The 15,993-nt window shown below is 40.1% G+C and overlaps 1 protein-coding gene across 6 annotated transcripts in view; it reads right to left on the bottom strand.

Annotated features, from left to right (window-relative positions):
* LOC140467375 (uncharacterized) overlaps positions 1–15,993 on the bottom strand; it is a 41,605-nt gene that overhangs the window by 10,220 nt on the left and 15,392 nt on the right. For 5 of the 6 annotated variants that reach the window (XR_011955434.1, XR_011955435.1, XM_072563694.1 and 2 more), the window contains exons 5-8: positions 13,822–13,923; positions 11,455–12,019; positions 1,880–1,977; positions 144–282 (exon numbers count right to left, since the gene is read on the bottom strand). Coding sequence is in view for 4 of the 6 variants with exons in the window: in XM_072563694.1 (XP_072419795.1) it covers positions 144–282; positions 1,880–1,977; positions 11,455–12,019; positions 13,822–13,923 (904 nt within the window). In the remaining 2 variants the exon portion in view is untranslated. The remainder of the gene's footprint in view (positions 1–143; positions 283–1,879; positions 1,978–11,454; positions 12,020–13,821; positions 13,924–15,993) is intronic. The other variant, XM_072563697.1, reaches the window with a different exon arrangement.

Raw genomic sequence — 15,993 nt, 5'->3', positions numbered from 1 at the left:
GTTACCATGTAAACTATCATAACACAAGTTCATGGATACCAAAACTGGAGACTTCAAATGCTAAAACAATCTTATTGCTATATATATATTTTGATTGAATTTGTAAACAGTTGTTATATATTCTCTAAATAAGTAAAAGTTACCGTAATCCTGAGCTGCTTGGGCTGGCCTCTCTCTCATGAAGTTGATTTGGAGGACAGTTTACTGAATCCCTGAAACTGTCTGGTGCAATTGCTTTGGACTTTTTAACAAAAGAAACAAGCTGCAGTAGATTCCCATAATCTATTAAAGAGTCATCCAAGACACAGTTAGGTAAGAAAACCTTTTAAAAATTTATTTTTCTTTAAACAAATAAGTTTACTTTTGCTTCTACATTAAAAAGAGATACCTGAATGCACTGTGATTTTACTTCCATTTTTCTTGCATATATGACCACAGATGTTGGACAGACCTAGCAATTTAACTCTGAACAAAAAAACAACTTGACCCCCATTACTGGTGAACCTAGACTTTTTAACATCTGAAGCCTACATAACAAGTGAATCCATTCAAAAAGTGACATATTGGCTGTCATGCACTTTACAGCAAGGTAAATTAAAACTGCAAAAGAATGCAATTCCTTTTTTTCCCCCAAAGTCACTGTGATATGCTTAACTTAAGCTATAAGATAATTCAGAATGTGCTCATTTCACTAGAAAAAAAAAGTCTTGCTTCTTTCCAGTCTGCAGTAACACTATTAGTGTAATAGGGCTGCTCAAAATGTACTTATTTGCTGTAATCCATAACTGCACAAGGTTAAGATGTACACCACCGTTTTTTGTTTCATTATGGCTATCCCATTTAATCATTTTCTTCATCATCCCTTTCACCAGCCAACCATGCCAAATGGTTTAAAGTACCCCTGTGCCCAAACCCTTGGACCGGAACTCTCACCTTCTTCAAATTTATTTTTCTGTTTATTGGCTGTGGTCCAATTCATAGCAGTGCAGTTGCCTCTGAATCACAAGGTTGAGAGTTCAAGTTCCATTCAAAGAATTTGGGACAGAAAGTCTAGGCCGACAGTCCAGTGCAGTGTTGAAGGAGCACCCATTGTAAGGGGTGTCATTTATGGATTCCACTGAGGGACGATCAACATTCGTGGATAGATGTGAAAGTTCAACTAGCACTATTTTAAAGAAGAGCAAGGAACCTCACAAATTGCAGATCACTTCGTCACCATCCTGTTGCTGTTTGAGAGAGTTTGGTGAGCTGCAAATCCTACGTTACAACAGTGACTACATCTTGGAAGTAATTAATTGGTTCTTAAGCACTGTGAAGAGTCCAGTAGTTGTGAACGTGCACGTCTGACTGCTTTTTTGCCTAACCCTCCATCTTATACCCATTGAGCTCTTGTTGTTGACAAGACACAATTCTTTCTCCTTCAGTCCAATTCCAGCTAAACTGATGACCCAATAATATTCCCTCTTGGTCTCAACGTTATTTGATCATGAACCATCCTCACACTTCATGTTATCACTGCCCCCAGGGGTTCATTCACCTTAAGCTTCCTAATCAAGGCTGTGTCATCACCCACCCTGAATGCCTGGCTACCCCCTTTGAATATCTGCACTGATTTCTCGTTCTACTTGGTACCTTTCCCTTCCCAATAACAGAAGCAATTAAATAATTTTTGGCTCTATCACAAAACCACTTTGGGGAATTACAGAAAAAGTTAAGTGCGAATTATTTTTGAAATAGTAAAAATGAAATTGAACATTCTGCAAGAGCACTTCTATCTTGTTACATAATTCAACTGTAAGAAGCACATTTATTCATATTATTAATTCCAAATGTGATAAAATAGCAAGGTTAACATTGACTTACGTGACCCAACACTTACCATTGTTTCCATCATCATTGATTGAAAACGTTCCTTTGCTATCAAGTTCTTTAATAGGTTCCTCTGTGCTTTGCAATGTCTCTTGAACACCCATTTCCCTTCAAAAGAATTAGTTGTGAGAAGTAAAAGCATTAGTTAAATTTGCAGTGAATGATGCAAAAAGTAAATGTCCCCATTAATGCCAATTGCTTAGTTAGAAAATGAAATTATGTAAGTGCATAGGGCTGAAAAATAAGAATAATTACAAGTGCAAACACAGATAGCCATGGAGGAATATGATACTATGGAAATAATGGAGACCTTACCAAACAAAAGGGCAGGACAAATATAATTATTCATGGACACAAGGTATATAGAATCAGTAGCAAAGAGGGGCAGCAGTAATTATTATGAAAAATATTAGTGCTCTGAAGAAGGGTTGCCCTGAAACTATAAAGGATAGAACCCATCTGGATCAGAGAATTACCAAAGTGTAGGAAGCCATTCAGCCATTTGCTCCTGCACCCTCTTTAGAATTGTTACCTTAATTTGAATTGTCCTGCCATATACTTCCTTACAAAACAAATCATATCGTATATCCTCACATTGAGCTTCACGTGATACTTGTCAATCTATTCCACTGACTTGTCTATGTCCTTTTGAAGTTCTATATTATGCCCCTCACACTTTCAATGATTCCAAGTTTAAAATATGCCCTATACACCAAGGTCCAAGTTATTAAGTAGGAGTACTGCTGAAAAGATATACATTATGTCAAAGTTTTTTGACTCACACTCATCAGGACAATTTGCAATATGCAAATAAAGGAAAACCGACATTTATACTGTATGAATGCTGGTTGGTTAGTAAGAAGACTCTGACTAAGAGGTATCGCCATGGAAAATACAACAATTAATGATAACTGACAGTTACAATTCCAAAATTTGTTTACATTTTTTAAACAAGGTAATTTGAACATATGCAAGTTGGAGGATCAACACCTTATTTTCCGCTCAGGCACTTTAGCACCTCGAGGACTCAACACTGAGTTCCACAACTTGAGTACAATGCCTGGCCACCACTTTTCTTAGGTACCACCTTCCATCCTCTCCTGTGCCCAATTATGTCTTGTTAACTTTGCTCTCAGCTCTGTTGACTTGGTTCCTCCTTTTCACAACTTAGTTTACAGCCAATTTCCATCTCTATTGCTCCTATACTACCATTACTACTCCCTTTTGTCTCTTTGTTCAGCCAATCTTCCCAGGACCTTACCATTAAGTGTGCAAGTCCTGCCCTGATTGCCTTACCAAATAGCAACACCACATTTATCTAAATTAACTTCCATTTGTCATTCCTTGGCCCAGCTGATCAAGGTCCCATTGCACTCTTGAGATAACCATCTTCATTATCCACTATACCATTCATTTTGGTGTCATCTGCAAACTTACTAACTATTCCTCCTCTATTTACATCCAAATCAGTGTTGATATTAGTGAAAAATCTTTGTGCATCTTGAACTCGTTGGATTGACTTTTCTGGTCTACAGTACCTTTATTTGAAAAAGTACTTGTCCTAGTTATACAAACTGCCTTATGAATTTTCCCAGCAAGGCTTCTAACAGTTTGTGAATGATCTTGATTCCTGTGCTCTTGCACCCCCTTAAAATATTACAATTCATACCATATTGTTCATTTTTGCTGCTAAAAGCATCACTTCATACTTCGATCATTTGTCATCAAACTTGTATTATTTCAGTTTCATAAGTCCCTCTGAAGTTTGTTACTATCCTGCTCACTACTTAGTGCATTACCAAAGTTTTGAAGTTTTACTCCCAATATTCAAATGTCAGTGAATGCTATTTGTAACAAAATGAGCACGATTTAATACTGACCACTGGGTGCACACCACGGCCTATGTATCTTCTGTTAGAAAAATCCATTCGCTATGTCCAACAAGATGGTCATTTAGTGGTGATGTCACTGGGCCAGTAATCCAAAAGCCCAGGATAATGCGGACACTGGTTCAGATCGCAACACAACAGGCGAAGGAACTTACATTAATAATTACTTTTAAAGATCTGTAATGTAAAACTAGTCACAGTAATGCCCTAGTTGCAAAAACTAGTTGAACCACTAAAGCCCTTTAATTCGCCATCCTGGCGTAAATGTTACTCCAGACCCACAGTAATGCGGTTGATCCCTAAATGTACTCTGAAATAACATATAAGCCACTTGGATCAAAAGCAACTAGAGATGAAAAACAGTACCAATGATGTCTGCATTACAGGAAAGAAGAAATTATTCTCTGCCTGCAATCTGCATGTTAATAACGTAAGTACTCACCTTGTGCACATTAGGACAATTTGCAAGAAATGTAAAAAGGAAAAGTAACATTTTATATTATATCAGAGGAGAGTACTCATCACTAAGTGTGGAAGATACTAGAATTATAGAACATAGAAAAATACAGTGCAGTACAGGCCCTTTGGCCCTCGATGTTGCGCCGATCCAAGCACACCTAACCTACACTAGCCCACTATTCTCCATATGCCTATCCAATGCCTGTTTAAATGCCCATAAAGAGGGAGAGTCCACCACTGCTACTGGCAGGGCATTCCATGAACTCACAACTCGCTGAGTAAAGAATCTACCCCTAACATCTGTCCTATATCCACCACCCCTTAATTTAAAGCTGTGCCCCCTCGTAATAGCTGACTCCATACGTGGAAAAAGGTTCTCATGATCAACCCTATCCAAACCCCTAATCATCTTTTACACCTCTATCAAGTCACCCCTAAACCTTCTTTTCTCCAATGAAAACAACCCCAAGTGCCTCAGCCTTTCCTCATAGGATCTTCCTACCATACCAGGCAACATCCTGGTAAACCTCCTCTGCACCCGTTCCAGTGTCTCCACATCCTTCCTATAGTATGGCGACCAAAACTGCACACAATACTCCAGATGCGGCCGCACCAGAGTCTTATACAACTGCAACATGACCTCAGGACTCCGGAACTCAATTCCTCTACCAATAAAAGCCAGTATGCCATATGCCTTCTTTACAGCACTATTTACCTGGGTGGCAACTTTCAGAGATCTGTGTACATGGACACCAAGATCCCACTGCTCATCCACACTACCAAGTATCCGATCATTAGCCCAGTACCCCATCATCTTGTTACTCTTACCAAAGTGAATCACCTCACACTTAGCTCCATTGAACTCCATTTGCCACCTTTCTGCCCAGCTCTGCAGCTTATCTAAATCCCGCTGTAACCTGCCACATCCTTCCTCACTGTCAACAACTCCACCGACTTTCGTATCATCCGCAAACTTGCTCACCCAACCTTCTAGCCCCTCCTCCAGGTCATTTATAAAAATGACAAACAGCAATGGTCCCAAAACAGATCGTTGCGGAACACCGCTAGTGACTGCACTCCAAGATGAACCTTTACCCTCTGTCTTCTTCCAGCCAGGCAATTCCTAATCCAAACCTCCAACTCACCCTCAATGCCATACCTCCGTATTTTTTGCAGTAGCCTACCATGGGGAACCTTATCAAACGCCTTATTAAAATCCATATACACCACATCTACCGCTTTACCCTCGTCCACCTCCTTAGTCACCTTCTCAAATAATTCAATAAGGTTTGTGAGGCACGACCTGCCCTTCACAAAACCATGCCAATTATCCTTGATCACATTATTCCTATCCAGATGTTCATAAATCCTATCCTTTACAATTCTCTCTAAGACTTTGCCCACAACAGAAGTGAGACTCACCGGCATATAGTTACTAAGGTTATCCCTACTCCCCTTCTTGAACAAGGGAACCACATTTGCTATCCTCCAGTCTTCTGGCACTATTCCTGTAGACGAGGACATAAAAATCAAGGCCAATGGCTCTGCAATCTCCTCCCTTGCTTCCCAGAGAATCCTAGGATAAATGCCATCAGGCCCAGGGGACTTATCTATTTTCACCCTTTCCAGAATTTCCAACACCTCTTCCCTACATAACGCAAAGCCATCCATTCTAATTAATTGTGACTCAATATTCACATCGGCAACAATGTCCTGTTCCTGAGTGAATACTGACGAAAAGTATTCATTCAGTGTCTCCCCAATCTCTTCAGCCTCCACACGCAACTTCCCACAACTATCCTTGACTGGACCTATTCCTACCCTAGTCATTCTTTTATTCCTGACATACCTATAGAAAGCCTTTGGGTTTTCCCTAATCCTACTAACTAAGGACTTTTCATGTCCCCTCCTTGCTGCTCTTAGATCTCTCTTTAGATCCTTCCTGGCTACCTTATAACTCTCAATCGCCCCAAATGAACCTTCACGCCTCATCTTTATGCAGGCCACCCTCTTCCCTTTAACAAGGGATTCCAATTCCTTATTAAACCACGGCTCCCTCACACGACCCTTTCCTCCCTGCCTGACAGGTACATACTTATCAAGAACACTCAATGGTTGCTCCTTGAACAAGCTCCACATATCGATTGCGCCCTTCCCTTGAAGCCTACTTTTCCAAGTCACGCATCCTAACTCATGCCTCACCGCATCATAATTTCCCTGCCTCCAGCTGTAACTCTTGCCCTGCAGTGCACACTTATCCCTCTCCATCACGAGAGTAAAAGTCACCGAATTGTGGTCACTGTCCCCAAAGTGCTCACCTACCTCCAATTCTAACACCTGGCCTGGTTCGTTACCCAGAACCAAATCCAGTATGGCCTCACCTCTTGTTGGCCTGTCTACATATTGTGTCAGGAAACCCTCCTGCACACATTGGACAAACACCGACCCATCTAACGTACTCGAGCTATAGCTTTCCCAGTCAATATCTGGAAAGTTAAAGTCCCCCATAACAACCACCTTATTACTTTCACTCTTCTCCTGAATCATCCTCGCAGTCCTTTCTTCTACATCTCTAGGACTATTAGGAGGCCTGTAGAAAACTCCTAACAGGGTGACCTCACCTTTCCTATTTCTAAACTCAGCCCAAACTACCTCAGATGGCGAGTCTTCATCCATCGTCCTTTCCACCGCTGTAATACTATCTTTGACAAGCAATGCCACACCCCCCCCTCTTTTACCCCCACCTCTGACCCTACTAAAACATTTAAACCCTGGAACCTGCAACAGCCAATCCTGTCCCTGTTCTACCCACGTCTCCGTAATAGCCACAACATAGAAATCCCAGGTACTAACCCACGCTGCAAGTTCACCTACCTTATTTTGTATACTTCTCGCACTTCAAGCCACCTTCCTGTTTACAGGCACCCTCCTTCGAGATTGATGCCATGTTCCTAATCTCCCTACACTTCAGGTCCTGCACCCTAAAGCTACAGTCTAGGTTCCCAAGCCCCTGCAGAGTTAGTTTAAACCCCCCCCAAAGAGCACTAGCAAACCTCCCCCCAAGGATACTCGTGCCCCACAGGTTCAGGTGTAGACCATCCTGTTTATAGAGGTCCCACCTTCCCCAGAAAGAACCCCAGTTATCCAGATACCAGAATCCCTCCCTCCTGCACCATCCCTGTAGCCACGCATTTAACTGCTCTCTCTCCCTATTCCTCGACTCTCTATCACGTGGTACGGGTAACAAACCAGAGACAACAACTCGGTTTGTTCTAACTCTGAGCTTCCAACCTAGTTCCCTGAAAGCCTGCTTAACATCCTCAGCCCACCTCTTACCTATGTCAGTGCCAATGTGGACCACGACTTCGGGCTGCTCCCCCTCCCCCTTAAGGACCCGGAAAACACGATCAGAGACATCACGTACCCTTGCACCTGGGAGGCAACATACCAAACGTGAGTCTCTCTCGCCCCCACAAAACCGCCTATCTGTGCCCCGAACTATCGAGTCCCCAATAACTATTACTCTGCTCTTCTCCACCCTTCCCTTCTGAGCAACAGGGACAGGCTCCGTGCCAGAGGCCTGAACCCCATTGCTTACCCCGGTAAGTCGTCCCCCCCTCAAAAGTATCCAAAACAGTATAATTGTTCTTGAGGGGAACGGCCGCAGGGGGTCCCTGCACTGGCTGCTTTCTCCCAGACCCCCTCACTGTCACCCATCTGTCTGCAATCTTTGGATCATTCAGGATGTTATAATGAGCATCTCTTGGGAAGTGTCTGCATGGTTTTGGGAAAGGGAAACATTAGATTAGATTAGATTACTTACAGTGTGAAAACAGGCCCTTCGGCCCAACAAGTCCACACCGCCCCCGCCGAAGCGTAACCCACCCATACCCCTACATCTACATCTACCCCTTACCTAACACTACGGGCAATTTAGCATGGCCAATTCACTTGACCTGCACATCTTTGGACTGTGGGAGGAAACCGGAGCACCCGGAGGAAACCCACGCAGACACGGGGAGAACGTGCAAACTCCACACAGTCAGTCGCCTGAGGCGGGAATTGAACCCGGGTCTCCGGCGCTGCGAGGCAGCAGTGCTAACCACTGTGCCACCGTGCCGCCCAAAACATGGTTAACAATTTATTTGAATTCTGAGAAGGAGCAACATGTATTGTGGATAAAAGGAAGCCTGTAAAGTACTATATTTGGATTTTTAGAAAGCATCTGGTAAGGTTCCTCAGAAAAGGTTATTGTACAAAGTAGAAGCTTATGGTATAAGTTAACTTATAACTTACTAGCATAATTAGAAAATTGAGTATGCATAAATGAGTCTTTTACAGACGAGCAGGATATGACAAGTCGGGCCCAACAAGAATCTGTGCTGGGTCCAAGATTTGAACAATTAACAACAATGACTTAGATGAGGGGATGAGAAGGTGGCTAAATTTACAAATAACGCCAATATTAAAAGGAAAGTATGTTGTGAAGCGGAGAAAGCAAGGATATAGACTGATATAGATAAGTTAAATAAACATAGAACAGTACAGCACAGTACAGGCTCTCTGGCCCTCCATGTTGTGCCGACCTTTTATCCTACTCTAAGATCAAACTAACCTACATACCCTACATTTTACTATCATCCATGTCTATCCAGAGTCGCTTAAATGTCTCTAACGTATCTGACTCTACCACCACTGCTGACAGTGCATTCCAAGCACCCACCACTCTCTGTGGAAAGAACCTACCTCTGGCATCGCCCCTAAACCTTCCTCCAATCACCTTAAAATCATGCCCCCTCCTGATAGCCAAATGAGTTGGCAAAAACTTGGCAGGTACAATATGCAGTGGGAAAATGGGAAATTGCTCATTTTGGCAGGAAAAATGCAAAAGCAGAATATTACTTAAATGTTACCTCAGCATCTTGTGGACTGTGGCACACCTCAATAATCTTTCACAAGCCACATCTGGATCTGGCCAGACTGCAAATCTTAGATTTGATCCATTGCTTCTGAAATCACTTCGCCCTATCTATCTCTTTCTACTTCCCCTGTTTGGAATACAAGTTCTGTAATGCATCTGCACTAGTTTGCAACTTCATTATTTAGGACGCCTGGCGCTCCTCCTGGCATGTGCTCTTGATGCTTTGTTAAAACGGGCTTGGTTCCCTGGCTTGATGGCAATAGTGGTTTATGGGTTATGCCAGGCGATAAGGTTGCAGAACATGGCAAAAGTAGAAACTTTTTTTTAATATTCATTCATGGTTGTGAGCGATTGCACATCTTTAATTACCCTTGAGAAAGTGATCATGAGCTGCCATTTTTAACCACTGTCCTTCATGTGGTGTAGGCATACTGTTAGTGCTGTTAAAGATGAGTTCCAGTAATTTTATCCAGTGACAGTGAAGGAACAAACATACAAAATAGGAGAAATAGGCCATTTGGGCCTTTAAACTTGCTTTGCCATTAATAACGTCATGGTTAATCTGAATTCCACTTTCTCATCCAATCCTAATGAGCTGAGATTCCCGTGCCTAATAAGAATCTTTCCAGCTCCATTTTAGAAATATTCAAACACCCCAACTCTAATGCCTTCAGAAGCACAGAGTTCCAAACTCACAAAAGCCGCAGAGAAAATGCTTCCCATCTTCTGTCACCTCTCAGTTCCACAATATCTGTCCACTTTTTTTTAAAGACACAAGTCAGGTGTGTAATGCAAAACTTTCCATTGGCTGAATAAGTGCAGCTCCAACATTTCAGAAGCTCAACAGCATCCAGCATAAAGAAGCTCACTTGATTGGAGCTGATCTATCATTTCAATCCACCAGTAACAGACCATTAGTGGCTATGTGTACCATCTATAAGATGCAATGTTCATCTTTGTTTTCAAGTTCTTACATGGTCTTGATCCATACTCTCCTTCAGTCCCACAACTCTCTTGAGATATCACAAAAACAAATTATGTGTTCTTGTGTATCCCTGATTTTAACTGCTCCACCACAGGTAGCCATGCCTTCAGCTGCCTCGGCCCCAAATACCTAAATATCCTTCCTTCACTATTCCCTCAATTTCTTCCTTGAAGAACCATTTCAAAACTGACATCTGACCAAGCTTTTGCATCAGACCCACTATTTCTTTACATGCTTGGTGTCATACTTTGTTTAAAATATCCCTGTGAAGTGGTTAGGCAAGAACATTTCATTACTTTAAATGCACAATATTATTAACTTTGACAAATCATTGGCAGTTTTAGCTGAAGACTGTTGTACAAACTCTGGACACTGCACATTTGGGATGATGTCAAGACTAAATGGAGTACATAAGTCATTTATCAGATGATAACATGGATATGAAGAAATTGGAGAAGTTGGGAATATTTTCATTAGAGCAAGAACAACCAAAGAAGAATCCAACATGATAAAAAAGTTTGTGAAGCATGCAATACAAGTCAAAAGTCTTTGTTCAGTGGGTATGCATCTAGAGATACCCAGAAGAATGGTGAAAAGAGATACCATAGCATTTTTCAATAAATGGTTACTGGAAGAGGATTCGTTTGTGGCATTATGGGGTCAAGAGTAGGGCAAGAGTGTAAGACTAACTTGTAGGGCTACTTCACATAGCTGAAGCAGCATGATAGCCTCTTTGTGTGCTGCAAGATTCTATGATTCGCCATCATCCCGATATGTTACAAAGTATTTCTAGAAGTAACTGCAGGAACACATTACAAACAGTATGAGGAAGTAGTGTTCAACTGAACCTATCTCTCAAGCTTTGCTTCAAATGTAGATAATTTCCCAATGTTTATCAGCTACATTTGTGATTACATTCAGCAAGTACAAGCACGCAAACAAAATTTCAATAAAACAAACCAAACTTCAATATTTTGAAGAGAAAGCTTCATGTTGCTTCTTGTCCTGTAGACTGATCATAATTTGGTATTGCACCACCTTCCAAAGCTCTGGCCCTCTCTATTACAATGCTGTTTCGACTATATTGCAGGTTACTACGGACGCAGCCATTGACTGGCCATTCCATGTTAAACAAATAATTTAAGCATTGCACAATTTATAAAAACCTACATTTGTGCTAACATTTTTCAATAATTGACAGGACAGTAAATTGTTCTTCAGATGCATAGGAATGATGACTGAAAGCAACAATGTTTTCAAGTTTTAGTGAATCTGTAAAAAGAAAAGCTGAATGATGAATAAATTTAACAAATTAGCATTCAAGTTCTCACCTTCCTGATAACTTGTAATCCTTATGATACGTATTATACACAGGTAGAGTCTTATTATTGTCCAAGGTGGAAAGACCCATTATTGTTGGTGTTATGAATGTCGCAGGATTAACACAAGAAGTTTGAGATATCTGACTTAGTCCATGTCCACTAAGAACCGGAATTGGAACGTTCACAGGTGATACTGGCGACGAAGGTAAGCTTTGTAAGAAAAATCTTGGAAATGTACTGAGAAGTGGAGCTGGGATGTTTGTAAGTGGTATTCCCAACGAAGTTAAGTATTTGAAGAAAAACTGGGGAAATGCACCAACAACTGGAGATGGAATATTCGCAGCTGATATGCTCACAGGTGGTACAGCCAAAGAAGTCAAATTTTGTAACAACATATTGTTTGAAAATGGTGTAGAGCCATGATGGAGTTTAGTTTCAACAACTGAAGTGATTTGTCTAATTGGTGGATGTGGGAACGGTGGAAAGGCTTTGTCCGGGACTACTGGATCCTTTGTCAACGAACGAAGATTTATAAACGTTGAAAACTTCTGCTGGATCTGCCATGGAATTGGGTCTTTGCAAAAGAAATAAAAAAAAATGTCTTTTGGTATCTAATTGGAAACATGACCAAATATAACCTTTATTATATCAGATACAAAGTACTTGAACACTTATGCAAAAGGACTAAAATATTCCAAAAATTTCATGTAAATGTAGCTTGAAACCAAACATTCAACCTTGTATATGAACTTCGAAGTCGCAGGGTCGACATTCAACTAAATAACTGTGATATCACTGTCACAACTTAACAAGATTTACATTCATTCAAGATTACCTGACAACGTAGCAAATGTGAAATCACTTAATGATTTGATAAAGAAATGAATTCAGTTACATTTTCATAAAAAGATCACAGGCTAGATCTACTAGCAGCACTTCGGATATCAATGCAGTGTAAGTCAATTATCTTTACCTTCCTTTCACCCAATTGTGATTAGACATTAACAGCACAATGATATTCCTTCTCAGAGATTGACGGGCTGAAAATAAATTATGAATAGTGTACAGCAATTTCATCTATAGTGGTAACTTTTTCACAAAAGCTATTTTTATGATCTCAGCATTCACACAATTCATGGAGAACAACACCTGCATTTAACCAATTCTTAAATTTAATGCTTTTTTTTAAAAGAAAGAATTTCAAAGTAATCATAAATTTAATGAAAATAGAATATTTTGCATAGATTCAATTGTTTACTGATAGTTCTGAAGGAAACTTTATTTTGGTGAAAGTTGGCCATTTTAAGAGTCAGATGTATCACAAACATCACTAATGTTCTGCTTATACAATGTTTGTGCAATTCCCTTAGAATAGCATTAGAAATTGCCAAGTCTATGAAAGCCATTGCTAAATGTATTCGATCAGAATACCACATCAATATTAGGCATTTATTAACAATTTGGCAATGTTTTTTAGAAGAAATGTATAAAATAAACTGTAATATAAAAGTTTGATTATTGGGTCATCAATTCAATATCTTATTACTGATTCCATGCCACTTTATGCCCTAGATTACTACTGTTAATCTTCCAAAAAAAAATCACAAAGCTCAAACATTTGAAAATTATTTGCTACTGCTTGATTTCACCACTTATTGGGTATTCAGCCAATAAAACATAAGAATTGCAATTTTTCACTTTCTGGGAACAGTGAAGTGTTGATGGTCAGATTTGGGCACAGAAAACACTATTCCCAGAATTCAAGAACACAACAGATGATGATGGAATTAAGTTTCATGTGGGTTGCTATATGGACATCCTCAGTATCTCAGCAACTTTATTCAGGTAGTAATTACACAAAAGCAAAAAAGGGTTCTTGTGATACAATGGTAAAACCCCTGCCTTTGGATCAGAAATTCCAAGTCCAACCTCCTGTAAAGGTGTAATTCACATGTCTGATCAAGGTTATTAAAAATACCTACAAAACTGAAATAAACCAAGAATGATTTCTGCTCCAAACTTAGTTTATTGATCTTAGCCAAAGCAAAAAGTACTTCAGTACAATTAATTAGTGTCAGCATCCAATCAACAAAGGATATAAATGAATCAATGCAACTGCACTGAATCAATTTCCTGCAGCATGTGTGTGCACGGCTGCAGAGAGCAGGATTCTGTTTGGCTGTGACACCCCCAGGACTAAAAATAGTCTTTGAACATTTTTAGAACCAAATATCAGCAATCAACCAATGCTTCCAGGAGAGTGACTGGTGAGTTGAAACATATGAAAATGTAGGGTGGGGATGTACACACAAGCAGACCAGACACATAAAATAAAGGTATGAGAATACAGATAATAAACAAATATATACAGCATACCTGGATATCCTTCTTCTACAGGATCAAATACAAATTGGTTGTCATTTCCATTGCAACCAAAAATATCACAGTGTGCTGAATGCAACTTTGATCTTTCCATTGCTGTAAGATGAAGAACATTGTACAGATGGAACAGACAGCCTGAACAGTAAGAAATACAACCAGCAACCTACAACTAACCCACTTCCTTGCTCTTTCTCTGCATAGTTGTATCTTCCGCTGCTTCAAGCAATGCCATTATTTCTACATCCATGTCAAAAAGAATTGTGTTTCATCAATAGTTCTCAATTCTGAGCATATCTATCAAATTTCCTCACTGTTTTCTAGCAAAGGCAGTTTCAGTTCCTGTTGTGCTTCTTATCGAAAACCTCTCATTCCTGGAATCACCTCAATCAAATGCTGCACCTTCCCCAAGTTTGGTCCTCTTTCCTGATGCAAGACAACTTAAACTGAACACAGAATCCTAAATATATCAGCTGGCTTTGGGTCATTTGTAACATTCTTGCCTCCAGTTCAGAAGGTTATGGGATAAGGTCGTGCTCCAGTGAAACAGCACATAATATCGGCTGACAATTATATGTAGCACCCAACTGCAGTACTGCACTGTCGTAGCAGGATCCTTGTATGAGATGTTAAACTGAAGTCCATTTGAAATCTCAGATGGATATTAAAAAAACTCCATGGCACTATTCAAAACAAAAACAGCAAAGCAGCATTCCATGGCTATTCATTATCACTCAACAAAATTTGCAAAAAACAAATTGCCTAGTGACGATCTTATTCCTGCTTATAAGCTTAAACAAATTGATGGAGTAGAAGCAGGACGACAAGTTGAAATAGTGAGAAACAATTACAGATATTTTTAAAAATAAAGGTTTGAGATTGAGGGAATTTTGAAGGAGTGGGTATGTGTGTCAAATTTATGAGAAATTCACTCCCTTTGCCAAACTTCTGCAGTTAATGACCAATAACGTGTAGATAATTTATCGTTTCCATTCTGCCATAGACAACCTTCAGCATATGGTGCTGCGATATCATTAAAGATTCAACACTAATATCGTAATTGCACCATTCTCTTCCAGTGAGTTTACATTTCTCAATCCTGCCTAAACCAGAGAGGTCGCTATGACTATAATATCACACCACTCCATATTTATTAATATTCTCAACTCTCCAATTCTGTTTCTGATGTTTAGTGAAACTTACTAAGCAATGATCTTATTTTTGCAATATGAACACTCATTCTTTTTGCAAGTTTTATACCTCTATCTCTTTGTCCAATTCTATCCTCCTCTAGCTCCTTTCTGTTTCTTATCTGTAATATTTTCTCTATTTAACAAAGTCTTTTGATTCAATGGATTAATCAATTCCGCTGTTTTACAAACATCCCCGTTCTGAGGAAGGGGCACCAGACCCAAAACGTTAACTCTGATTATTCTACACAGATGCTGCCAGAACTGCTGAGCTTTTCCTGAAACTTCTGTTTTTGTCCCACATTTGAGTCCACTCCTGCTGAAACATTTAAACATCCAACCATGGTCTTTCTATTGTTGCACTATTTAACCATACCAGTAGATGGCATGGGAAGTAAGCCACAGATTACCTGGAGGTCTCTTACCGCCAACAATCTTTACAGTTGAATATAACCTGAACCAATCTAAGAGTGGGTTCTGGAATTGTCCTGTCCATATTGCTTTAAATATTCACTCTCTCCACCATTAGAACATATTAGCTGCAGCATGCACACCTACAATATGCACTAGAACATAGAACATTACAGCGCAGCACAGGCCCTTAGGCCCTCGATGTTGCACTATCCTGTGGAACCAACTGTAGCAGCTTGCTCTCTGCTTCCCAAACTGCAAAATCCATAATTTAGACAAGGCAACAATGACATGTGCAAGCTCCCCTTCCAACATATATCATCGTGACTCTGACTTCAGTGATTCTGTAAAGTAGCTTATCACCAATGTGTTATGGACAAACAGGGATAAGCAATAAATGCTAGTTTTGCCAATATCCTATAAACACCCTCAATCACAAAACCTTAAGACTTTTATTTCTGTGCAGAATGAAGCATTTGGGACTGCACTGTGACTAAGTCAAAATACTCAGAGTCAGCGTCCTTCCTTCCACTTGTAATCTCGCAGGTCAGACTAGATTGGGTTAGGA

This window comes from Chiloscyllium punctatum, chromosome 45 (genome assembly GCF_047496795.1).
Source record: "Chiloscyllium punctatum isolate Juve2018m chromosome 45, sChiPun1.3, whole genome shotgun sequence".
Taxonomy (NCBI): domain Eukaryota; kingdom Metazoa; phylum Chordata; class Chondrichthyes; order Orectolobiformes; family Hemiscylliidae; genus Chiloscyllium; species Chiloscyllium punctatum.
Note: the sequence above shows the minus strand (reverse complement) of the source record. Positions and strands in the feature narration are given on the sequence as shown.